Raw genomic sequence first — 26,594 nt, 5'->3', positions numbered from 1 at the left:
GTGCACATAGTCTTTCACTATACACTGGTGTTAAGTGCTGCCTGCACCTTCACAATGTCTAACTAGGAACCTCACTGCTATTAAATAGGAAGTGGCTGATGAGAAAGGTATACTTTTCATCATTCTTTTATTTTCATTTTTCTTCCAGTCGCATTATTATTAGTAGTAGTAGTAGTAGTCTATTTAGAATGTGGGAGTCAAGATAATTAGCTTACCACAGGTGTGCCTTCCATTATTCTTTTTCAAAGCACCATTCTATGTTTCTGTCTATAGTCACTGACGCTTCCACTTATTCCAAAGTCTTCCTACATAATCATTATGTGTGTGAAATTTCAGCAGTTATTTCCCAAGGCACACTAGAGTGGAATGCAATAGGCCTGACTGACTGGAAACTCTCTAAGTTGAAATTAAGTTATCTGAATAATGAAACTTCTTTATGGCATTTTCCAAAAGACTAGGTTTTAATGTTGTATGCCAAAACAATATCATGCAGATTTGTCAAAAGTTGAGATGCACATGATAATGAGCCTGTCTTCCAAGAGAACTTTCACAAATATTTTCACATTTGTACTAATGTAAAAAGATGTGAAAATGACACTGCACCTTCGATTAAGAGGAAGAAGAATAAAACCATCCCCAAATGATTTAATGTCTTCTTTGCTCTCTGAGAAATACTATTCTAGGACTATAAACCACCCATTTTTCAATTCACTGTAATTTAGTTTTCATACACTAAAATGGACACTAAAATCCGTCATTATTACTGACCAGGCTATGATCACACCTACTCAGTCATGCCAGAGCTGTACATTCTGACTCTAAGAGCTTAGTTATCTAATTTTGTTTTTTTAGGCTCAATAAGTAATAGTTGGTCTTGTGTTTGTTCATTTTTAGTAAAAAGAAAAATTAAATTCAGAAAATGAACACTCCCACACATTTGTACTTTTTGCACGTTAAACATGTACTCTGTGAACTGTATCATTTAAATATTTTTACTTTAACACTGTAGAAGTCATAACACAAACAAATAAAATTGAAGACGTCTTCCCAGTGAGTGTTACAACAAAACCCTCATTTCCTCTAGGCTTAAAGAGGACAAGGAACTGATCATGAACCCAGTGTTTATCAAAATAAGCAAACCTGAGAAAGATGACAAACAAGGAGTGGTGAATCCTTAGCTAAGTAATGGGCTGCATATTTTAGGGAAAATCATTTTTTTGTTTGTTTGCTTGCTTGTTATTTTGTTGTTATTGTTTTTTCTTGAGACGGAGTTTCACTCTTGTCACCCAGGCTGGAGTGCAATGGCGTGATCTCAGCTCACTGCCACCTCTGCCTCCTGGGTTCAAGCAATTTTCCTGCTTCAGTCTCCCAAGTAGCTGGGATTACAGGCGTGCACCATCACGCCCGGCTGATTTTTGTATTATTAGTAGAGATGGGGTTTCGCCATGTTAGCCAGGCTGGTCTCGAACTCCTGATCTCAGGTGATCCACACACCTCTGCCTCCCAAAGTGCTGGGATTACAGGTGTGAACCACCGCGCCCAGCCAGGAAAATAGTTTTAAGCATATTTAAGGTAACGGTGATAACCTTCATCAATTTCAGAGTAAAGACTTCATAGAATTGTGCAAAAAATAAAAAGAGAGAGTATTTTGTTTGTGTGTCTCCAAAAACTCCAGAGTACATGGTAAACTGTGCTTGCATGTGGTCTTATACTACATGGACTGTGTATGTTGTATCCTAGTTTCCACAGAAACACTAAAGCCATTGAAGGAACTCCCTCCACGTTAGAGTGATTAGAATTCTACTCTGCAAGAACAGTTTAGTTTATGATATTTATTCCTGGTAGCTAAATAGTTCCCTCCACAGAGGCAGTTTCTTCACTTTTAATAAAATCAACTTATTACAAGCTGTGTTCCTTCTGCTTTTTCTCAGCACATATTTACTTCACAACAAGTAATCCTACCTTGTGAGTGTTAGTTTTTCTGGAGTAAGTCCATGACTCACTTTTTAATAAAAGAGTAACTTTTAATAATTAAATGACCAAGCCCTATTAAATGCTTAAATACTGTGATACAGATTATTCTTACACAAGCAAATAATTATTATTGGCTTATTGACCACAATGGTCCCAAAAGTTGTACAGATGCAATGTTTTCCTAGCAGGCCTATAAATATTTGCTATTATCTTTGTTTTGGTAACTACTTCTAAACGAGCAAACTATGAACTTTTATACAGTAAGAATGGCTTAAAGCTGCCCCTAATAAATCTTCTTAGTCTTATGCTATATTTCCATACCATTGAAAGAAAAAGCTGATATTGCGCAGTTTTGAAATACACTGTTCTCCAAAGTATTTGCTTCATCAGCGATTTATTTTAACATCCACATCTCCCTCTCAAAGGGAATTGAAACTAATTATGTATTGTCCCAAATGCCTAGATACCACTGATACCATACGAATTCATATATTATTCAAAAAGCTGATTTTTTTTTTTTACTTATTAATATGACTCTTAGGTAAACTGTATCTCTATTATAAGAGACTTTGCTTTACACCAAGAACAAACTCTAGCTATAATAGTTAAGGAGACATTATTTCCAATATATCTACAAATACTTCATTGGAAGGCTGCTTATTTCAGAAATTTTTAACTAAAAAACACAGCTTACTCCAATTCAGGAACAGAGTGTCAAAGGAAGATGAAAGAAGCAGGTGTCTGTAATTCTTCAGAAAAATAGGCAAAATCGTCTTCATCCTTAAAAACTTCACTCATATATAACATAAACCTTGATTTCAATTTAATATATCAAGAATTCTAAGATAATCAAATAATTTCTTATGACTACATCTGAAGGATTTTGAAGTCCTTTCACTGTACCATTTAGCCAGACTACTTGTGCAAATTATAATCATTCTTTTGTAATATTATAAAACTTAGGTAAAAGTGTTACAGAGTAAAACTAAAAGTAAGAAGCACATTCTGAACAATGTTGACATCTCTTGAAAAAACAACTTCCCAAAAGAGCCAAGGGTTAAGCCAAGGAGCCAATACATGGACTATCCCAAACAGAGAGCCATACCTATCAGTTCCTGTGGGCCATCAGTCATAACTGTAAGAAACCACTTTCTGAAACAAGGTCTTTAAGTATTTAAATAAGTGACTAATACTCAATTTATTTTTCAAGCTTTGTTTTAGGGCAATATTTTCAGTCAAAAACCTTAATACTCGATCTGTGCTGCACTTCAGAATTACCTGGGGGCTTACAAATGCCCAAGCCCTACCCCTAATGATTCTAAGTTCATGGGCCTATGGTGGGTTCTGCACATCAGTATGTATTTTAATCCAAGATAAAGAGTTGAGAACCATTATTTCACACAAAAAGGATACGACTATAGAATCATAATGCCTACCCCACCTCATATCATCAGCTTCAGTTAACAAGATTTTGCCTTACTGCAGAAGGAAAATGCGTATTTATCACACATTAAAAATGGCGTATGCTAAGATTCTCTACCTGTCCATTGGAATGAGACCAAGTTCTCCAGGAGGCAATAAGTAAATGCTATTAAAGAATAAAAAAGCCTTCTTTCTAAGATGTTAAATATTTATATATATATATTTATGTATTAAGCCCAAGAACTGTTTTGAATTTAGCACAACAAAGATGGTTTTCTGAAGGAGTACGGTATACTGCAATTTTTCCAACTTTGCTCTTGCCAACACAAGGGCAGAATGCAGTCTTATTAATATTAGTGGTAAAAGCAGTAAGTTTCAACTAGGTAAGTGTACTAGAATTGGGAGCTTGGAATAAGGTTATAACTTGGAAAAACTGTCCCCTCTCCTATGATTCCAACACTCTCTAGAGGACCATATACATCATAAAGTCCTTCCCCTACCCTTATCTCTACCCCACTGTCTATTTGAGAATCACTCTAGGGTTAAAGCTGTATGCTGAAAAAACAAGATATTAGCTGCATGGCCCTAGGCCAGTTGCTTGACTTTTCTGAGCTCAGTCTTATCGATAAATAATAATGACACTTATCCCATATGCTTGAGCTGCTGATAGGCCAGGTTAGATCAATATATGAAAAACTTCATTAACTGTAAAAAGCTATGGTAATAACATTGTTAATATTACTAATAAAAACATCCTTTAATATGCATAAACTGTGGACTGAGAAAATTAGCTCCTTAAGAGAAGCAAAGATAGTCAATCCACATTTTAAACAAATTACCATAGCTTAACTAATTGAAAGCTGTCAGTCTCCTACAGAGACGCTAAATGTAGTCAAAAGGTAAAGACTTTCATTTATTCAACAATTAGCATAAATGTATTGGGGGAAAACTATGTGCATGGCCCTGGGCTGAGGGATGTGGGGGCTACAGAGCTAAATGAGACACCAATCTTACCCTTAAGGAGCCTTCAGTCCAGTAATGGAGAAGAGGGTCATAAACACCTTTATTACAATTTTGAAATTAATGAGTCCTTTAGGAGAGATACAGTTAAACACTGCAAGTCCCAGGTGAGGCGGAAATCCCACGGGCCTTGCTTGTTGGGCAAGAGACGTGGAGAGACAGGTAACGTGAGTGAAGCCTGGGAAAAGAAAAATACTAGACAAGTGGACAGAGGCGCAAGTAACATATTTTGGCTACGGCAAAAGTTCATGAAAGGAAGTAGTAGAGAAAAAAATCAATTTATTTTAATTTTTAAAATCAGTCATCCAAATTTGTTTAATGAAAGTTTACTGTCGTCCTGGAATTATGCTGATTGCTTGGGGTACAACTTAGAGCCAGCAGACATTAGACATGTGAATTGCACAAATAAATTACGAATTGTGGCAACAGCTAAAAAGGAAAGGGTGTGGTGAGAAATAGGAAAAGCCATTGTAGATGGGGGTCTGGGAAGGCCTTTCTGAAGGGACAAACCTGAAGGAATATCTGGTATGCAAAAGACAAGAGGCAGAAAGGAACCCAGTGGCATCTGAGAGACTGAAAGGAAGTCAACATGAACTACAGAGGCAGAAAGTGGTGAGGGGAGTGGCAGGATAGGGAGGGAATTTCAAGCAGAAAACATGGCCTGTCAAATGCTACAGATAGAATAAGGACTGAGAAGAGCCCACTGCACTAAATGAGAAACACGACCTATCAGTCTCAAACCACTATTGTAGTAGTATTTACTAATTCTTCCAGGATACAGACCAAGATGGCTTAAGGTATCAGGCATGTAGACAAGAACTGGATTTGACTACTAAGAGCTATGCTTAAATATAAACTACAATGACCCAGAAATGAGAGGACTAGAAAATAATCTGAATTCTTACAGAACAGTAAGTGTCATAAAATCAAAAGGCAAGAATGAACCAAAAATGGAAACCAACTAAAAACTGAGAAGCAGAGACATTTCAATTGAGATTAGAGAACACATATTTATTCTATAATTAATCCTTCCACTACATAACACTCTTCCTCTATGCCCCACAGGCTCGGAACCTGAAGTGAGAAGACCGATGAGCGGTCTGTTACCATAGTTTCAGCATAAGCATGGCAGAAATGCCATAAGATTATGGAATTTAGGGAGATCATGAAAGATCATTTGCAGATTCCAGCTGACCATGAAAACAGTCAGGTGAGGTTGAGAAGGGGATAAGATACCACAAAGGGAAAGAACATAATTAGCAGATTAGGCACAATTATTATTAAGGAAAAGGACAGAGAGAAATGAGAATGTGAATTTCTGGTTTCAAAACCTTAGAATGGAGCAGATCTCCATAATAAAAAATTTCAAGATATATCAATATGTTGCGTAGGGTGGAATGAGTGAAAATAGGTATAGCTGTTAGACTTGAAGTCAAGAATCAATGCGATTTCAAAGAAATGAAATAAATCTCTACATCAGTCTGAGACTGGAAAGTCCTGACCTAGAAGGGCAAATAAGACACTAAAATCAACTCCCTGTGTCTATGGGTTCCAAATCTGTGGATTCAGTCAATCACAAATCAAAAATATCCAGCAGTGGGGGAAAGGTGCTTGTAACTATCCTGAACATGTGCAAACTTTTTTAAAAAATTATTCCCTAGACAATACAGTACAACAACTATTTACATAGCATTTACATTGTATTAGGTATTATAAGTAATCTAGAGATGATTTAAAGTACATTAGAAGATATGCATAAGTTATATGCAAATACCATGCCATTTTATATAAGGCACCTGAGCATCCGAATATTAGGGTATGCTCAGGGGTCCTGGAACCAAATCTCCATGGATACTGAAGGAACAACTATAGAAGAGATCACGTAGCTAGAAAGTGGAGCCGAAGGCATAAAAAGTCACAGCCATATCACACTCAACACCGTTTCACACAATGACTGATTGACCAAGGTACTGCTATTTGATTGTCTGTGACACCTGGGAATTAATATAATATCAACATCCCTTCACATCAACTATCCAGGACCCAGATTGGTAACTAGCTTCAAATTTAATGTTGAAATAATCAGAAGTTCTTGTAGCCTGAAATTGTTCAATCTACTATGAATTAGTCCAAACACATGTAGCCTTTACGGCAAAAATCAGTATCATTCCAATCCTCTTTTTAAAAAATATTTTATTATACATACCTATTTTTTTATTTCACTGGGGTAAAATCTTTGAAATTTAATAAATTTAAAAGACAACCTTTTATTTAGAAATCAAAAAACAACTTATATGTATTTGAATGAAAAATGCTGAATGACTCGTTCTTGTTCTTGTTCTTTAAAATACGTAAGCTAGACTAAAAATCAACTATCACAAATTGGCTAAAATACTGAAAACTTAAATATATAAGAATATGTGTTTAATCTTCCATGTTCAGTAGTAAATATTTTTACACCAAACCATTTGATAAGACTTAAAAATCTACCGAATATGGGAGAAGCGTAATAATAAGAACTCAACTCACAAAGAATAGGAAGAAAATGGTAATTATTAATAATCACACCATTCGTTGGGTGTGTTGTTGTTACCACTGCTGCCTACATTATCAGTCTCCTTTGTAATTATGACAGCGCCTTTGCAATGCTGAAGGAATATCGTGAAGATAACCTGCAAAGACAGGCCTACACATAAATGATACATTAATATCTTTTTCATAGACAGGGAATGATGGGCAGCATCCGAAATATGATCTTATTATGATCACACTGGCATGAATCAATTATTCATGACAATTTCAGATGGTGGGAATCTTTTTTTTCTCTTAAATTTTCTAATAGGAGTTCTCACAAGTTCTCATGAACCATGGAAAATATACTTAATTAAAGAATGTTCCAAAGCAGAACAAATTTCTCTACCCACTCTCTTCTATGGTTAACTTTAATGTAATTTTCACCCTCTAAGACAGCATCTGTGTGTTTTAGAAGAGATTTCCCTTGACTTCTGGGTATCTTGCTGCAGAACTCAGGGACCTGGAAAAAATCCAGCCTTTGGTGGAAAACTGTGGAGCATGGATTCGTCACTAACTCCTTAAAGACTAGCTAAAAAAAAAAAAAAAAAAAAAAAAAAAAAAAAAAAAAAAAAAAAAGAGCAGGGCAAATCAGGTACCGATTCTCAGCTTGCTAGAGAAGGATTTCCACCAGCCGCTCTCATTCTGATAGACCGCTACATGCTGTACTGAGCCTTGGATAAAACTGGAAGCAGGTCTTCCTGCCTTCTGCTGGCTGTGGCCAGCTAAGAGCTGAGAACCACTGCCTTCCGGAGCTTGCTCATGGCAATTGTTTCACATAGCTATACAAGTTACTCATGTTTGTGACTAGCATACCAACTGATTTGCCCAAGCCTAGAAAAACTCCTTCTTTCCTGATTTCACTGATAAAACAATTATAAAATAGATACAGAATATTACTTTATGTTTACCAGAAATGGAGTCCCACTCCTTCAATGCCTACAGCCAGGCCCAGCATCATGGGTGTGAAACTATGCAGTTGCGGAAAGCCCTGTACTTATAAGGACTCCCATGCCTGGCTTAATGTTTTGCTGTTGTTCTCTTGAAATTCGTAATAATGTTTTAACAAGAGACCCTGCGTTCTCATTCTGCACTGCCCTCCATCTTCCGAATCATGTAGCTGGTCCTGTCTCCTACAGAACCTGAAAGAAGCTGAATGTCCTGGTCTACCCATAACCTGAAGCATCTTCTACAAGTGACTGGGCTCTAATGCTACTTTGAAGAGCTGGTACCCCATCCTGATATTTTGCCATATCATGAGATAATTTTCTTTTAAAAATATTTTTGTTTTAATATAATAAAATAATTCACTTCATGGGGAAAAAAACACAGAAAAGAGAATACAGAATATTAAGTGGGAGTCCTCTTCACCCATATGCTTTCACTCAACTTCATATAAATCCCTAAAGGTAACTATTGTGAGGAAATGGATCTATATTTTGCATTAAGAAAAAAATAAACACACGTATAATTTGATGTTAATCTTTCCTTCATATACATATGTGTCTATATGTACACACACACACATATACTCACATGTCTTTTTTTAATTATAATTTTGTATATCTACTAGACTAAATGGAGAAGACTCTTTAGAATCTTACAATAATGAAGACTGGTTCAAAAAAATCTGTATTTTTTTCCCAGTTATTTCAGGGACCTCACCTTAGAGAATATCAAATTACTATTCCATTCATCCCTATCAGGTGACTGACCTTAGGCCAAAGCAGCAAAGAACCAGAGATGACCAGACCAACTGGCTATTTTTCCTAAACCATTTGTCTTTCTTTTCTTTTCTTTTCTTTTTCTTTTTTTAGACAGAGTCTCCCTCTGTCACCCATGCTGGAATACAGTGATGCAATCACAGTTCACTGCAGTCTCGACCTCCTAGGCTCAAGCTATCTTCCCACCTCAGCCTCTCAAGTAACCGAGACTACAGGCAGGCACCACCATGTCTAGCTAATGATTGTTTTGTGTGTTTGTTTTGTTTTATGGAGTCAGGATTTCACTATATTGCCCTGGCTTGTCTCAAACTCCTGAAATCAAGCAATCCTCATGCCTTGGCTTCCTGAAGTGCTGGGATTATAGGTGTGAGCCACTGTGCCAGGCCCCTCTCCTGAAAATGGCCATGTCCTGTCTTACCTCTAGAACTGTAGGTGTGCTGTGCTTTGGGCTTTAACACCCCATCCTCAGCCCCTCCCATGAACGGCTTCAGTTGGTGGACGCCCTTTAGGTATCACAGACAACAGTTTCACTAGAAAGCTCTCTCTGGCCCCCTCTCCACATTAGGGTTTGTGTTATCCCATGAGAACCTACCACAACCTACACTTCCCCACTGGAGCACTCATAATACACATTATCATATCACAATAAATTGTCTCTCCCACAAGACTGTAAACTTTGAATGAAGAACCCACACCCGTCACTGTATCTCCAATATAATGCAGTTGGTAAACCATTAACATTCAGTCTTCATGTAATCAATTTTTAATTTTGTTTTTAAAATTATACTTTAATTCCTAATTCACAAATTTCAATATAACAACAGAATCTGCAAAAACATAATTTATCTTTAAGTTCACAGAGTGTTCAGATGCAGGAAGTCTGAGGTTTGAGAACTAAAATTATCTAGACCACAGCATTTGTGGTCTTGATCATTAAATGTTATTTATTTCTTCAGTGGTTAGCATTTTTGGGATGATCTCTAAGCCAGTTCCCAAGCCTCATCTCCTTCCTGAGGCTCAGAAACACTCTCAAATAGGAGAGGAATAAATCTACCTCCTCACTGAGCCCTTGCCCACCACTTACACTTTAATGCCATCTCATTTCCCCCAATAATGACTCAAATAATTTAGGAATAACAGGAAGAGATTAAAAACCTTTAACCAAAGAAGTAGGATATAGATTACAAATCAAATGTCATTGAATATAATAAAAGTGAAAGGTAAAGTACTAGATTAGAATAATGATATTAATGATAATAAGACAACAGTAACAACACACATTGTGCTTTATGGTATACAAAGCACTTTAAAAATATTCTTATCCAATCTTCATGAAAACAAATCCGATCACTTAAGCATAATGGAAAGCATCTAGAAAAACACAAAAAGGAGCTTTGTTTGGAGGAAACACAGAGAAGTGTACATAGAAACATCCATAAATTGCAAAGCAGTCTCTTTTTTTCTTACTTCCATAAATTGCAAAGCAGTCTCTTTCTTTCTTACACTCTGCAGATTCATTTGTATATAACTTGTTATTTCACAACTCATTAAAATCTATGAGAAAATTCCAATTTACAAAATCAGAGAAGTAGAGGTAAATATGAGAACGAATTTATTACCAATTACAATCTTTAAATAGTAATGGCCTTCATTATATATACCTTTATACTGATGAACAATATCTACATATGCAGTAGGACTACACATATGTGTTAGAAAGGCAGAGAATAATATGAGAAAGAAGAAGAAAACAGGAAAAGAAGAAAAGAGGAAGAAAAGGAAGACAAAAGAACGGGAGGGAGAGAATGAAGGATGGAAGGAAAGTCCATCCAAGCTGGAGGGAGGGACACAAAAGGCAGGGAGGGAACTAAGGTTGTCTCAAAATTTTTTTCTTATGAGTAGGCATGAAAACTAAGGAACATGGGATGCAAAAAAGGCCATAAGGAAAGTGTCATTCCTACTCACCTCCTCAGAAAATGAATGTTATACAGAGCACTACCATAAGAACTTCACTGAAAACTCTTCAAAGTAGACTTATCAGTAAATGATAGCCAAATTTAGAACTTGATTGCTTTAATATCATAAAAGTCATCTATACATACTTCAAACTTGACATGAATAAACCATGTGCAGCTTGGGAGTAAGAAGGGAGTTAGAAAGAATAAATGGAATACTGTAGTGATTTAGAATCTTCATCTCAGGACCTTAACATCTGAAATAATACAGGCAAGGTAGGTAAAGCATCTCTTCCCTCCCCCTCATTAATTCAATACACTTAAGTCATCATGCATTTATTAAGCATAAACCATGCAGCAATCAATGTACTAGTTATTGTTGTAGACAATATCAAGGGTGTCGGAAAGACATGATCTTTTGGATCCAGCCTATCTGGACATGTAACCCAATGGAGCCATGATGAAAAAATAAAACAAAACAAGCCTTAGAACTAATAGTTGGACTCAAGGGTAATAATAATGAAAACCAATAAATTCAGCACATGCCTACTCATTTGGCTCTGTGCTAAGGAAGCATACAATATGCATTTTCTTGTATAATCATCAAAATGACAATGAGGCATAAAGTGTTAGCACCTCCCTTTTAAAAATGAGATGTTAGAGCTCACAGAGGGTAGGGAACTGGCCTAGCATTAGTAGTAATGATGCAGCCACAGTCTGACTCCTGGAAGTCAGTTTCCATTGACCTCTCAGCCCCTGAACATTAAATGCTCAAAACAAAAATCGGCTCAAAATGAAATGGTTCTCCCCAACTTCTGGGCAGAAGCCAGATGAGGATAGAGTAGTGCAACCTGAGAAGAAGTTTGTCAGGTAACTTGACCTCCATTCTAGAATACAGCCTAATGGTTGCCATTGACCAATGAGATAAATACAGGAGCCCATCAAAAATGACTTAGGATTATCCACCCAACCTTGAACCCAAACAATTAGTTTGATTTTGGAATAATTGACCGTAAACATCCTCCTCTAAAACAATAATCAAAGCATGTGTACTACAGTCACATAACTGTTTGTCCAACATATTGAATAAACAGAGAATCTTTCTGAGAGCCAAATGGAGGAGGAAAAGACATTGAGCAAGGCAAAAGTCAGAATTACTTGCTTCCAATATGTGCTCCCAAAAATGAATGAGCATGAAATATTAGGGAAAAACTCCTAGATTACCCAAGAAACATAATGCGATAGCTGTATCTTCCAGTCTTAACTAGGCCATAGTCATCTAAGGGCTGGTTGATGGCCTTTTCCATATAAAGTGAATTCTAAAGAAATCCAAATTAACACTTACTGAAATGAGCCTTCAAAGGAGAGCTGTGAAATAAACTTAATACAAACCTCTCAATGCTCTTTCCTTACCAACAAAGTAAAAATGCTCTAAGTATATAAATAGAACACCTGAGTATCTGCTTTTCTTTCAGTATTTTACATAAAGGAGGCATTCCCTAAAGTGATTAAATGGTATGCATTAAAGGGTGATCCGCATTAAGTTGGCAAAGGCTAGGAAAAGAAATAATAGAGCTCCTAATAACAGAGCCTGTTGATGTTGAGAGGAAATGCAGATGATGCCAAGAGAAAGGTTTCAAGTAGCAGGATGAGTGAAAAGGCATGATACAGCAGCTCCATAAGGGTGAGCAACTGTGAGATGGAGAAGAGCTTGCATTCTACTGCCAATTAAGTGCTTACTATTATGAGAGCTAAAAACTCTTCAAAATGAATAAATGGGTTAAATATAATGGGGATTACCATTTAAGTAGAGCATTCTAACTTTGCTTCAGATCATGGGAATTCTATAAAATCACAAAGGAGAGAATTAGCTGAACAAAATAGTTTAATTTAATGGGAAATTTATTTCAGAAGAGAAGCTAAGGAAAATTTCTGGAGTTAAGTAATGACATTTAGAATTAGGAGACGTTTATGTAAAAGCAATGTCCAAGGATAAAGTTAACTAATAAGAATTTTCAGAAAGACCTAGAAAAACCTGAGATAGAGACCTGAGGCACTTTACAAAGAGGAACAAAGAAAAATGTAAGCTCTCTATTGGAAATAATTAGAATAGTAGAATTTGACCTAAATTAAAGGAAAATATTACACATGCCTGAGTGTAAGCACAGTAACACACACACACACACACACACACACACTTCTCCCTACCTTAGAAATCCCCCCAAAGACTGAGATCGAAATGTTGCTTCTGTTGCTTCTGTTCCTTTTCTTGTCTAATTAAAACATGAAATGTTGCCTATTGCCTGTTATCAGTTTATGCATATTATGGGTTAAACAGAAAAATTAATATTAATTGATGGTGTCGCTTCACTGTAACATTTATTTTAGTAAGTCAGAGGAATAGTTTCAAATTATATTTGAAACTATTATATTTATTGTTCAAAATATATTTCAAAACTATTTGAAACTATTATATTATATTTATTGTTCAAAGAATTATATTTGAACAAGGCATAGCTTCAAATTATATACGATACCATATATCCTAATCTGAGGGGAAAAGCCAAAGGCTTAGTTGGTGCTCTTATAAATTCCAAAACTTAAGCCACCTTTCAGAAATTAAATTATACACCAAAATATGTTCTAAGAATATAAAAGCCTTTTGAACTGTAAAAAGGATAAAAAGTCATAAAATAAAAAAATAATATCCAATTATAAACTTTTTTTTCATACAACCTTTATTGTTTTTAATTCTTTACTAATTTGGTTTAGAAATTTTTAAACAAATTTAAGTGGCTGGAATTGTCTTTTTAAATTTAAATTTCGTAAGAAACAGAACCAAAATGTGCATTCTCTGACCAGATAGTATGGGGCCTATTTATTCGAAATTTTTGATTCCACATGAGTTTCTTCTTTTTATTTATTACTTCCATAATGTATTCTCTGTAATAAGTTAGCAATTCAAGGGCAACCAATTTGAAATCCATACCCTGAAAAACCATAGTACCCCAGGCCTGCCACCTGCAATGTTTTCTAGGTGGACCAGGGAAAGCAGACTAAGTACAAACTTCTGTGTAGAGCATGAACCAAGTATGAGTTCAAGCAGGTAGTCTGCTAAGGTCAGGGTTAAAGTTCACAGAATAATCTGGAAATTATTCTCAGCTTGAATATCCCTTATGAGGCCTGAGAATACACCCTTTAATTAGAATACAATTTCCAAAGCAGCCACTCCCTTGACTTTCCAGAGCTCAGTTATTCTCAGCAAAGTAAAAACAGCCTTATTACACTGACAGCTAACAGTCCCCTATAAATTATGTCTTGAGTGTCCTGCAAAGAAGGCAGCAGCCACCCGGCACAACGGAGACACAAGCTGCGAAGCCCTCACCACTTTCAAGAATAAAGAAAAAGAAGTCACATTCGACCGAGTCTCTCTCCTTCACTTCTTGCGTATGCAGCTGAGCTGCCCCATGGAAGCTTGGAAAATGTGTGGGCTGTGCATTTGAAAATGTTCCCACACCCAGCCAGCCTCATTTTTCTGATGATCCCTCTATTCAGCCAAACTCACACTACAGTGGGAACACTAACATCAATTCCGTGAGAGCCAGCTGTCTGCCTCTTCCACGGTGCTCAGAGAGCCACACAGGACTCCTGGAATGGGAGCCAGCCCGGGCCTGACTCAACACAGATGTTCCCCTCCTCCCATGAAGCTCTGAGCCAGAGTCTCCTTTTCCAGGGCCTATTGTTATTACAAAAGAGTTTCTGGGCCCCCAAAATGTGCGAGATGCTTAAGCAAGAGGAAAATACACATTTTCCTAACTTCAGAGTTAAGACAGACAGACATTAAATTACACAGAGATGGCCAATGACTCTGTGGGGAAGGCCAAAGAAGGAAAGTCAGGCAGTTCTGAGAGTTTAGTATCAAAGGAGTTGGAATAGCAGAAGCTACCACAATACAAAACTTTCAAATGCTATCCAGAATTGAGTCAGTTTTAAAGATGATATAAAATGTTCCACTTCTGCAAATCCAGATATCAATTTTTTTCTGTTGATCCAACAAAGTAGACTTTGTCTAGAAAAGTATGACTGGGAAAATAACAAAAATGGAGTTTTTGAAATTTATAATCAAAATTCAGAGTCAGATTTCACCCACCAATATTTGGAAATGCTTGCCAGCTTATGTTTCAGGCAGGAGTGGCATTGCTATCTTTGGCCGGTATCTTTTGTGTGTCCATTTATCTGTCAGTTTCCCCAGCAGCCCTTTCAGAGGGGGGTTTAAATTTCTGTATCGCTTCATTCCTTCAGTGAATATTAGTAAGAAACTAGACAGTTGTTTCCTAATGTTCCAAAGTCCCATGGGACAGGGTACATCATTATCTCAATAAAGAAACTCATGCAATTTACAATATATTTGATTTGATACCCACTTAACCAATTAAACCATATAGTAAATCATTTTAATTCATTCTTTTTAATCGTATGGATTCTATGACTAATGTGAGCTTAACCAAATAATATAAACACATTTAACACATTAGCATGACTCTCCATATTCTTATTTAATAGTGTTTTTTTTTTGTTTGTTTGTTTTTTCTGAGACAGAGTTCGCTCTGTTGCCCAGGCTGGAGTGCAGTGTGGCGATCTTGGCTCACAGCAAATTCCGCCCCCCGCCGCCCCCAGGTTCATGCTATTCTCCTGCCTCAGCCTCCCAAGTAGCTGAGACCATAGGCGCCCACCACCACGCCCAGCTAATTTTTTTGTATTTTTAGTAGAGACGAGGTTTCACAGTGTTCACCAGGAAGGTCTCAATCTCCTGACCTCATGATCCACCCGCCTCGGCCTCCCAAAGTGCTGGGATTACAGGTGTGAGCCACCGCACCCGGCCTAGTGTTTGTATATTTTATTGTTGTTGTTCGAAGAAATCTTACTCACATTTTCCTATTGTGTGCCCTAGGAAAAGAGATTAAGGAAATAAACCAATTAAATGAAGCACACACTTAAAATTGTAACAACTGAAAAAACAAAGTGAGAAAACCATTTTGCTTCCCAACAGATAGAGGTAAAATTGTCTCTAGAACTTCTTCTAGTGCTCACTAACTTTGGTTGCTAGGAAGTCGGAGATAAAATAGGCCAGTTATTCCACAAAATCATGTGTTTCACAATAGCAGAGTCAATATTAGATAAAAGCTAATCAATATATGTTTTTGAGATAAATGTTTACTTGAAATCATGTTTATTTGATTCTTTGGATAAAGCTATATAAATCTTCCTCCTCACTAATTTCTGAGCCTCATTTCCTTCCTTCCTACTCCCTTCTCCAAGACGAACGTCTATAAAAGCCAAAATGGTCCTAAAATTAATATGAAACATACTCATTTTTACAGTTTTTGTTTGAAACCTGGAAATTTCCTTCAATAGTGTTTTTATTGTTGTTGTTTATTTTCCCCTAAGTTGGACACTTCCTTCTTTTTTTCTAATTTATTTTGTTTAGTTTTCAGTTAGAGACAGGTAGTGGCATTCTAGAGAGGAAAGAAATGTTCTAAGTTTCAAAGTAAGTGTAATGTGGAAGACAGTAAAGGGTCAATAGTATGAAGTTATTTAAACTAAAGAAATAAGTTTTAAAAATAAAATAAACATTTGATCCCAGAAGTAAATTCTCCTCTACCCACTCTGAAAACCTGAGAAGGAAACATGGTACTTTGGTTACTCTAAAGGGGAATATCAAAAGATTTACTCTCTGTGCTCTTCCAGGTGTGGCCTAGCAGCAATATTTACACCTACGTGTTTGCTATGTCCAATAATTCATTGTATGGCAAATTCACCTTGAACACACCTAGGGGAACTTAGTGACCAGAACGTGAGCTCCAGGAGCTCAAGAGCAGAACCTCACATGGAATCAGCATTCTGATCAGCACCCAAAAGACATGGTATTGCAGGGCATTCAAAGAGTAACATGAAAATAGACCAAAGCTTTTGTATGCAATTTTAGGAAGAAGAATATCACAAAAAATTTTTAACCAACAGTGATAAAATATTAATCAAAAAAAAATTTAGAGTCAGTTAGCTAGGAAAACAGAGACCACAGTAGCATTAATCTTTTAGCTCCACCATCTTTCTCTTGTTAGTTTCTCCATCCGCATATACTTAGAGTTGTTTGACTTCCGCTTAGTTGCTACTCAAAAAGGAACTGAATTTTGACTAAATCTCTCTGAGAATAGAGTCCAACATTTACGGGTCAATTCTTCTTTTCTGAAGAAAGACAACACTGACAGCATTATGTATACCCTAGCTTTAGCTCTGTAATTTAAAATATGAATGAAACCACTTTTAGATAAACTCTGTTGATTTATGGATTTGTAGCAGAATTATCTGGGACAATTTAACAAAGAATATATTATCATAGTCATATCCCAAAATCACTCAAAGTTTTTTCTAAAAATACTTACTTCTGATGAGTTCACCATCTGAAGGATTTCCCCAAATGGACTGGTCTTGCATCTCTCCATGTGTGAAGTGGCTGTTGGTAGCTTGAGTTATATCTTGCTCAGTATTGTCTTTATCACATTTTCCTGAATTAAAAAAGATACATTTAATATAATTGAATTTATATATTTTTCTCTTTTTTTAGTATATACATTTTTCTAAATGCTTCCAAGTCTGCCATAATGTAAGGATATAGAACAGGTCTACCTCTATTGACTGCTGTCTATGTTATTGACTCAGTAACAGGTATTTACTGAGCACCTACTATCAGCCTGACATTAAAGAACCAGAGATGTTCATGGTAAAAATAATCTGTTAAGTTTACAGTAAACAAGTAATTTTAATACAGCAAGTGATGTGCCATGATAGAGAAATGTGGGAACGTTACAGGAAGGATGAAAGTGAGTGAGTCCATGCATGTAGAGGGTTGAGCAGCCGGGAAAGGAGTGAAAGAGAAGAAGCTCTGATGAGTGGTAGAGATGAAAGTCAGCCCGCAGCTGAATGAGGAGAGACTGAGTAGTGAGGAGGTATAGAAAGCAACTATAGCATTCTCTCTCTAGAAAGTGAAGAAAAAGTCAAGGACTGTGTAATGTATCCTCCGAGAAGGGGGTGTTTAGGAGGAGAGAATCGCAGGTGGGTTTATGGGTTCTCAGGGAGAAAACCAACATGTATGGAAACGTAAAGTCTTTGGGAAGCATAAGCCAAGCCAAAAGCAAACTGGCAATAAGGTAAAATGCATCCTATGAGAGGTCCAGATCACCAAAGAGGTTCAAAGGAAGCAAAAATACTCATCAGGATTCAGAGATCAAGAAAAGCACTGAGAAAAGGGTACATGTTGGATGGTCTTTAAAAGATTATTTGGATTTCCAAAAGTCCAGATGGGAGAAAGGCGGAAGAACAGCACAGGCAAACTCCAAAAGCAGACATTGGGGCAAAGGTTCCAACTCTGGACTGTGAAAGACTATGAGTAGAAAATTAGGAGAGAAGACTGTGAAGGTTTGATTAGAGACATTGTTTGAATATTGTAATGCTAAGGTGAGAAATGTGGATGAAATTCAAAAGCAAGAAAAATAAGTCAAACTAGCCACTGAAGCTTTATGAAATGCCTTATCAGAGCCACGCCTTAGGAAGATTAACAAACTTGTGCACACTTGTGATTCTCAGTTCTGGATGCACTTTAATTCACTTGGAGAGTTTTTTGTTCTGGTTTTTTTTGTTTGTTTGTTTGTTTGTTTTGTTTTGAGACAGAGTCTCGGTCTGTCGCCCAGGCTGGAGTGCAGTGGCACGATCTCCGCTCACTGCAAGCTCCGCCTGCCGGGTTCACGCCATTCTCCTGCCTTAGCCTCGCCAGCAGCTGGGACTACAGGTGCCCGCCACCATGCCCGGCTAATTTTTTTGTATTTTTAGTAGGGACGGAGTTTCACCGTGTTAGCCAGGATGGTCTCGATTTCCTGGCCTCGTGATCTGCCCTTCTCGGCCTCCCAAAGTGCTGGGATTACAGATGTGAGCCACTGCGCCAGGCCGCTTAACATGTTCCTGGGTACCAGAATCAAAGATTCTATTTCAACTGAGGGAGAAGAGGTTGAACTCAGATGATTCCATTGGAGTATGGATACATCTAAGAGGGAGAATACAGTAAGGAAAACTAAAGGAGAGACTTCGCAAAGCCCATCTTGAAGTTGATAAGAGTATAATTAACTGGATAACAAGATGGAATAGGGAGTAAATGTGAGAAACTAACTAGAGGTTTGTAGAGATAATCAAGGAAGGTGGGGCTGGATATGACCAAGTTCTCAGTCTGGATTTGACTGGGAAAGCCTAAAAATCAGAAGACCAATTTATTCTTTCAGTAATATATATTTTTGCATAGTAGATGTTTAAGCATTTTGCTAGTTGATGAGGACACAATGAATTATGAAATGCTGCCCAGGCCTTCTTGGAGTTTACAGTCTAGTGGATGAATTAAGTATTGGACATTTGAATTTGCAAGTCAGAAAAAAGGTTATAGCTAGAAATAGTCATCTTTCTAAACTTGATTTCCAAAGCCATTCAAATTAATGACTCACTAAAAGAGCGAATATATTAAGAAATATCAAGAAGAGTACCAAGTACCAAGAAGAGTCCGTACAATTAGGAAGGAGTTAGAGAAGTAAGAAAAACTGCATGATGTTAAGCCATGGAAGCAAAGAAAGGAAAGAGATTCAAACAGAAGTTGTTAGTCAACCGTGTTAACATTTCCAGTGGAAGGAAAAAATTTCTGCACATGCAAAAATTTTTCATGTACCATGGGGATTTCACAACAATTAAAAAGTTCTGCCATGAAACAAATTTCAACACATAAAAATAGATGGACACCCACTTGGGACCAAGTCCAGAGGCTAAGGTCTTTGAAGCAAATGGGGTCTTAAATTCCAAGGATTTTTATAAACAAAACCATATTCAAATAGCAGTAAAATATAAATTGAAAATATACTAAACCAATATGTTCTAGATTTATGTAACATTTACTCAGCATTATCATAGAGAAATGTAATCTTCATGAGATATGTTAGTTTCAATTAAAATCTTTACTTTTTTAAACAACTCCAGAAATCTTTCCACTGCTACAGTCAACTCAAGGACATTCTGAGATTATCTATAAAAGAGATTTTTCATAGAAACTCACTAGTAGACATGAACTAGCTCATCGGCAGAGTCCTAAATACTTGCTGCCATTGTTATGTAGCTGACTGCCGCCAGGTGTCATGCTAGTAGGCTTGATTTAATTAGTAACTTTAATTGAAGCTGAATGAAATTAATTATATAATTTTGAGCTGTTCAAGTTTAATTCCATTAAAATTAATTCATGAAACCAAGGCATTATGAAGCATTGCTGACTAAAAGAAAATAGGTATGAATAAAGCCTCTAGACACACTTAACTCATATTTGAATCATGTCCAATATTCGAGTGCTAAACACAGACCCTCTCAATTCTCCATTGAATAAATGAAAATGCCATGTGGTCCATATACACATAGATGTGCAACTATATAACCCACTCTAGGTAAAAAATAAAGTTCTTCCTGCTCTAAACTGTTATTAATGGACAATTTATCACATTTTTTTAAAAGTTTCCTTATCTGTGAAATTCTAGAATTAGGTGATTCCCAGTGTCCATCTCAGGTCAAAAAAGAAAAAAACTATCATTCTCTGTCTGATTATATTCAATAAATAGTAAATAATATGCAGTTACTATTAATTCACTATTCTCAATCTATTCAACTTTACTTCTCTTGAAAACTAAATGTCTTGGCTCAAAAGCAGGTCTCAGGGTTTTGCTGTGATCTGCAGCACCCAGCCCAAAGCAAGATTCAGAAAAGGTTCCCAACAAAAATAATTGAAATTGACTGTTGCCAATTGTCCACTTGTACAAACTAAACTTCACTTGACTGTTCTGTGACTTTCAAATGTATGCATGTCATTTTATTAATATATTCTTACTATTTACTCATTTCAGTGAGCTACCCATATGGCAGTCTCATAAATGGTGGGCAGTTACATATAACACTGAAGAAATGCTCTGAAGAGAGATCAGGATTTATTGATAGATAATTGTAAGATGGCGACCATGATATCCAAACATGAAACCAACCTTACTAAAGCTTTCAATTGGTTGAGTCAGCCACTACTCATTACAATAACAAAATGGAAGTTTCTAGTAACCAATTTCTATTATCAGAATAGATTTTTTGTGTTATTTCTGAAATGAGAAACAGAGAACTCAGCCCTGGTTTAATAAATTTCACTCTGTATAATGGAGGTTTGTAGTTGCAACTCAACTAGTAGGTAGGCCTGAAAGATAACCCATAGGTAGTCAGGTGATTTTGGTCACGTATGAAATCAATCTGTACTTTCTACAAGATTTCTATTTACATGTCCAACAGGCATACATCTCCCCCACCCAAAGTAGCAATTTTCTCTTAAAAGGAGGCCTTCATTATCTCAACAATGCTGTCCTTCTAAGCCAATGGTCCTTTACTTTGGCTTGGGATCAGAACCGCTGTACAGTCCTTGAAACATAAACATGCACAGGCCCAAGCTAAGAGATTTCAACTCAGGTGTGTGTGGGGCTGGGGGAGTGATGTCATCATGATATATGGCCCGGCTTGAGGGGCACTATTCTAAGTGAACTCTTATCTTGTACTACACAACTATTTATATCAAGAAAAAAAAACTTAGGTATATCAAATATTGAGATACAGACTTTGATACTCATCCCCTTGTCACAGTATTCTAAGTATTAGAAAATAGATTTGTATCTAATCATTGAATTAATATAGAGGTATTTATTTCTGTCTCCATGTAAGGATAACTATTAAGAATACAAAATCTGGCTGGGCATGGTGGCTCACGCCTATAATCCCAGCATTTTGGGAGGCTGGGAAGGGTAGATCACCTGAGGTCAGGAGTTCGAGACTAGCCTGACCAACACGGTAAAACCCCGTCTCCACTAAATACAAAAAATTAGCTGGGCATGGTGGCGCATTCCTGTAATCTCAGCTACTTGGGGGCTGAGGCAGGAGAATCGCTTGAATCCAAGAAGACAGAGGTTGCAGTGAGCCAAGATCATGCCACTGCACTCCAGCCTGGGCAACAAGACTGAAACCCCATCTCAAAAAATAAAAAAGAATGCGAAATGTGAATTATATATCATGCTAATCAATTCTACTAATAATGGGATAAAAGAAATACGTTTTAGATTTCAAAATAAAAATTGAAGATGCATTAAAAATAGTACTAGATCAAAGGATAGTTGAACACCACTGGCATCTACTTCCAAAGGCTAGCTCCTGAGCATCCTAGTATGTCTACTCTGGACAAACAAGTGACGAAGAACTACTTTTCTCTGGATGAGGAAAAAGGCTAGTTCCCTGGCAACAAATCTTCTCACTGGGGAGACCAAACACACACACATAAACAATCAAGCAACTGCAAAACAGAAGGTAGTGACAACTGCTCCAACGTAATTCTGGCTCAAAGGCTGACCAGCTGTGTGACTGGGACTCATTGTCTTAATCCTCTTCATCAGGAAATTAGAGCGTTGAACTGGATGAACGCAGAGGCCTTTCTGGCTCTAAAATTCTGCAAATCTGATTCTGCACAAGAACTAAACAATAGAGCCAAAAGCTCATACACACGCAGAAGAGTGTTTAAAATGGAGTCGAGGAAATCAAAGAAAAGCCATTGTAGGGCATTGGATTTGAATTAATTCTCAAAGAAAGTGACGAACATGAATTGAGTGAGAGTAAATGGAAAAAGTAAGGGTTCCAAATGATCAATTTAAATACAGTATGTCCTACTCAGAAATGACTGTCTATCTTACAGAATCAATACCCTTTATCTTCCTGTTTCTAAAGAAGGGCATGAACGGTAAGAAACAATCTTCTCCAATCTCAATTCTTCCTGTTGAAGGAGAATGAAAAATATTCAGGTAAATAGAATTTCTGTTTCATTTAAAATTCTATAACATTTTACCTAGTTGGCATTATCTAAATTTAAAACTTGGTAGTTTTACTTGTCTACAACAGTTGGAGGACAAAATAATAAGATGGTAATTAGCAAGAGAGAAAAATCTAAGAACATTAATAATAAATTAGAAAATAACATATAAAATATGATATATGCCACATAACAGCCACTCAACTAATATGTGTTTGTTACATAAGTTTCAAAAAAAATGTTTTCTTTGTTGAAAGAATAATCAATGTTTGGAATGATAGTACTAATGGTCTTCAAAGGACTTAAATATATAATATTTATTTGATCTTCAGAACCATCAACAGTGTAATAAAGAGAAAAACTTAGCCCAGTTTTACTGATAAGAAAACAGAATCTCAGAGATAGATATACAGTCGGAAACAGGAGGATAAAATCCAGAGTTGGAAAAGATCTGCAGCTCAGCTAGTTTCATATCCCACTCAGTGTAGAAAGGTCTACCGTAATATTCAGCCCTTCTCCAAAATTTCAATGATTGCTACTTCACAAGGGGACACCTTGTATTCTTGGTCAGATTGGTGCATTAACAAGTTATTCTTTTTTTTTTTAACATAAATCTGCTATTAAGTCATTTATAACTATTCTTAGTTCTGCCCTTTGTAGGTAGAAATAGTAAGCTTTACCTTTTCTATAAGACAATTGTTCAAACTATTGAAGAGGGATATTTTTCCAACAATTTATAATCAAGCAATAATATTATCTCCATAAATGAATGCTTTTAACAAATAATATTATAGTAACAGAAGAACCTGAGAATGTTGCTTCAAATTTCTGTACATGCCACAGTTTTCAAAAAAATGGGGGCAATATTGCCATTTAAAAGTCCAAATACTTGAAGTCTTCCTGATGAATAAAAGGATTCTCATTAGTGTCTCTGGGACAGAAGGACTCTCTCCTAATTTTACGCTGCACTAGAGAAGCGACTAAAAGCAAAGGATCTAAAATCAGGGTGCCTGCGTCCACCACTAAAGATGTGGATCTTGGACAAGTTAATCTTTGCCAGTTTCTTCATCTTTAAATGGGAATAAAAACAGTCTCTACCTCGTAAGGTGGATGTGGAAATAAATGAAATCAAGCCAGGAAAGCACAGTGTCTGATATAGAATAAGAGCTCATTCACACTGGCTATTGTTATTACATTAAGTGTTATTGCAATAAGCACCTTTTTAAAACATGCTATAAATAAATCATAAGGAGGCTGGTAAGGGCAATATCCATTCAGTAATTTCTATATGAAAAACCAGACAATAAGTATGTTTCCAGACTGAATACAAGGAAAAGTATTGTTTCCTTTGAGTAGCTGTATGTTATTTTTTTCCTTATAGACAATGAAAAGTATATCCTCCAAAAGTTTTCTTTTGAACGCACATCTATATACAAAATTGAATAACTGTGTTTGACCCCACAGCCTATACCTATACATTCTGATTTCCCCAGGCTTGGGTTTCCTAGTCTACTTATATTTACCGTTATTCTGTTTTAATCCTTTTTAAAAAGTATTCCTATAAGCCACCTCAAATATTCTGCTGAACCAGGCAGAAGTGTGTGTAAACTCACAAACCAAAAAAACAAAAACAAAAAAGAAAAATACATTTTCTACTTGTTACTCATACTTTATTTGCTTACTTCAAGAAAGACTAATATAAATTATGTTCCTTGGCAGGAATCTTTATAAAACCTCATAAAACTTAATCAGTGTAAAATATACTTCTATTCTTATAAAAAGGAGTACAACTAGCTCTCTTTGTGTTTAAATTTTGAGACTTTTGCATGTGAGCTCTCATACACTTCCATTAAATATTTGATGATAATCTATGACAGAGCATTTGTAATCTGCATATTATATATATTGTTATTGTTGATATGCAATTTATAGTCATACCTCCCTTATCTATAACAAACCTGCTTTAAACAATTTTATATTTACTCTTCCATTAAAACACCAGCATTATTACAGATGATCGATATGTATTCTAGTTTATGAAATTTCAAGTAATCTGAGACTAAAATCTCTGGGAAAAGTAACCAAAAAAAAAACTAGGTCTGTATTTTCCCTGCAGCTCAGAATAATGTGGAAATTCTGCAAATGTTTCCCAACTGTAACCTTTAAAAAACCAAAGATAAGGCAGCTTTCAGGAAGACCTGAGGCTCTGGAATTTTACTTCTTCACTGATCCAAAAAAAAAAAAAAAAAACCCTCAAGCTTAATGACCTTTAAGGAACATTGCAAAACCAACCTGCTTTGCCTAACATTCTAAAATGGATTAAAATCGCATTGTCCAAAAATACACGTTAAGATAACCAAAGCATTTAAACAGATGAGTGAATGAACATATGCATAAATTTCAAGATTTTGCAAACACAAGGAAGTTATATAATCATACACTGTAACTGTTTGTTGAGTAAGTCAAATGCTTAAATCAATGTAATTTAATTAATTCATCGCTATCAGTATTTTGAAAAATAATAAGACTTCTGAGCAAGATCTAAAATATATTCCTTTGAAGGGCTTCTTATGTATTTAGAAGCATATGGTATGTTTAGACCCAAAAGAATGGCGGGCAAATTATACTGACTCAATCACTTTATAGGTTTGGGGTAGGTAAAAGGAATGGAATATGCACAAACAAAATTGGAAAACAAATTACAAAATTATATGAAAATCCAATTGAGTATAAATATGCAAATAAATAGGTACAAAGTGCAGCAATCATTTAACATACATCTCAATAAATCAGGGCTCTAAATTCATGAAGGGAGAAGGAAGAATTGTGCGCTTTCCACTTAAGGAAATAAGCGCTTGGGACTGCGCGCCTTGACTCACGCCTGTAATCCCAGCACTTTAGGAGGCCGAGGCGGGTGGATCACGAGGTCAGGAAAACGAAACCATCCCTGGCTAACATGGTGAAACCCCGTTTCTACTAAAAATACAAAAAAATAGCCAGGCGTGGTTGCGGGCGCCTGTAGTTCCAGCTACTTGAGAGGCTGAGGCCGGAGAATGGTGTGAACCCGGGAGGCGGAGCTTGCAGTGAGTGGAGATCGCGCCACTGCACTCCAGCCTGGGCGACAGAGGGAGACTCCCTCTGAGAAAAAAAAAAAAAGAAAAGAAAAGAATCCCTTGGATAACAGCAATCTGATATGAGGACCCAGGACACATCTCAGTCATCTTAGTCTCTTGCACCTTTTACATCTAAACCTACTTTTCCTTACCCTAAGAATAAATTTTTAGGATGATTGACCTTGAGGCACAGCAAACTCCTTCCTTCTTACATACAGGTTCAGTTATGTTTATTCAGCCAAACAATATGTTCATACTAAAGCCAAACATTCACGGGCTTATGAAATCTGGAGTTAAATGGGCTCTCAGAGGCCCCTCTGACAACCTGATAAAATAAATTCAGATGAAAACATTCGACATTCAAGAATAGGCCAAGGACTGTAGGTATGAATACTTACAGGGATAGAGAAATGGCCTCAGAAAATAGCTTACTCCACTTCTGGTGTTTAAATTATTCGGACCTTCCTCACATTTGGCTAAAATCTACTTCCCTAAAATTTTCACTGATTCATCGTATTTTGCTTTTTGCAAAATCAAACAAAGTAAAAAAATCAAAGTCTAATCTTCTCTCCATTTGACAGTGCCATATTAGAAAGTATCTTATGTTCCTCTGTTTTCTCTGTGCTAAATATGCCCAGTTCATTCAATGGTTTTTCAGAGGCATCACATTCTAATCACTCTTATAGGCACAATAGCCTTCTTAATCTTGTCTAGAAAACTATCATGAAAGAGGTTGTCTGATTGCCAAAATCCAGAGACACCATATCTATAGCAGGTCCCTTAATTGGCAGTCTATTAACTGCATTATAAAAAGGAATGGAGGCTGGGCACAGTGGCTCACGCTTGTAATCCTGGC

General features: G+C 36.5%; 1 protein-coding gene across 2 annotated transcripts in view; it reads right to left on the bottom strand.

The window, feature by feature from the left end:
- Positions 1–26,594, bottom strand: part of MDFIC (MyoD family inhibitor domain containing) — a 91,620-nt gene that overhangs the window by 53,681 nt on the left and 11,345 nt on the right. For both annotated transcript variants that reach the window (XM_025381013.1, XM_025381014.1), the window contains exon 3: positions 17,110–17,232. In XM_025381013.1, the coding sequence (XP_025236798.1) occupies positions 17,110–17,232 (123 nt within the window). The remainder of the gene's footprint in view (positions 1–17,109; positions 17,233–26,594) is intronic.

The sequence above is a fragment of the Theropithecus gelada genome, chromosome 3 (genome assembly GCF_003255815.1).
Source record: "Theropithecus gelada isolate Dixy chromosome 3, Tgel_1.0, whole genome shotgun sequence".
Taxonomy (NCBI): Eukaryota; Metazoa; Chordata; class Mammalia; order Primates; family Cercopithecidae; genus Theropithecus; species Theropithecus gelada.
Note: the sequence above shows the minus strand (reverse complement) of the source record. Positions and strands in the feature narration are given on the sequence as shown.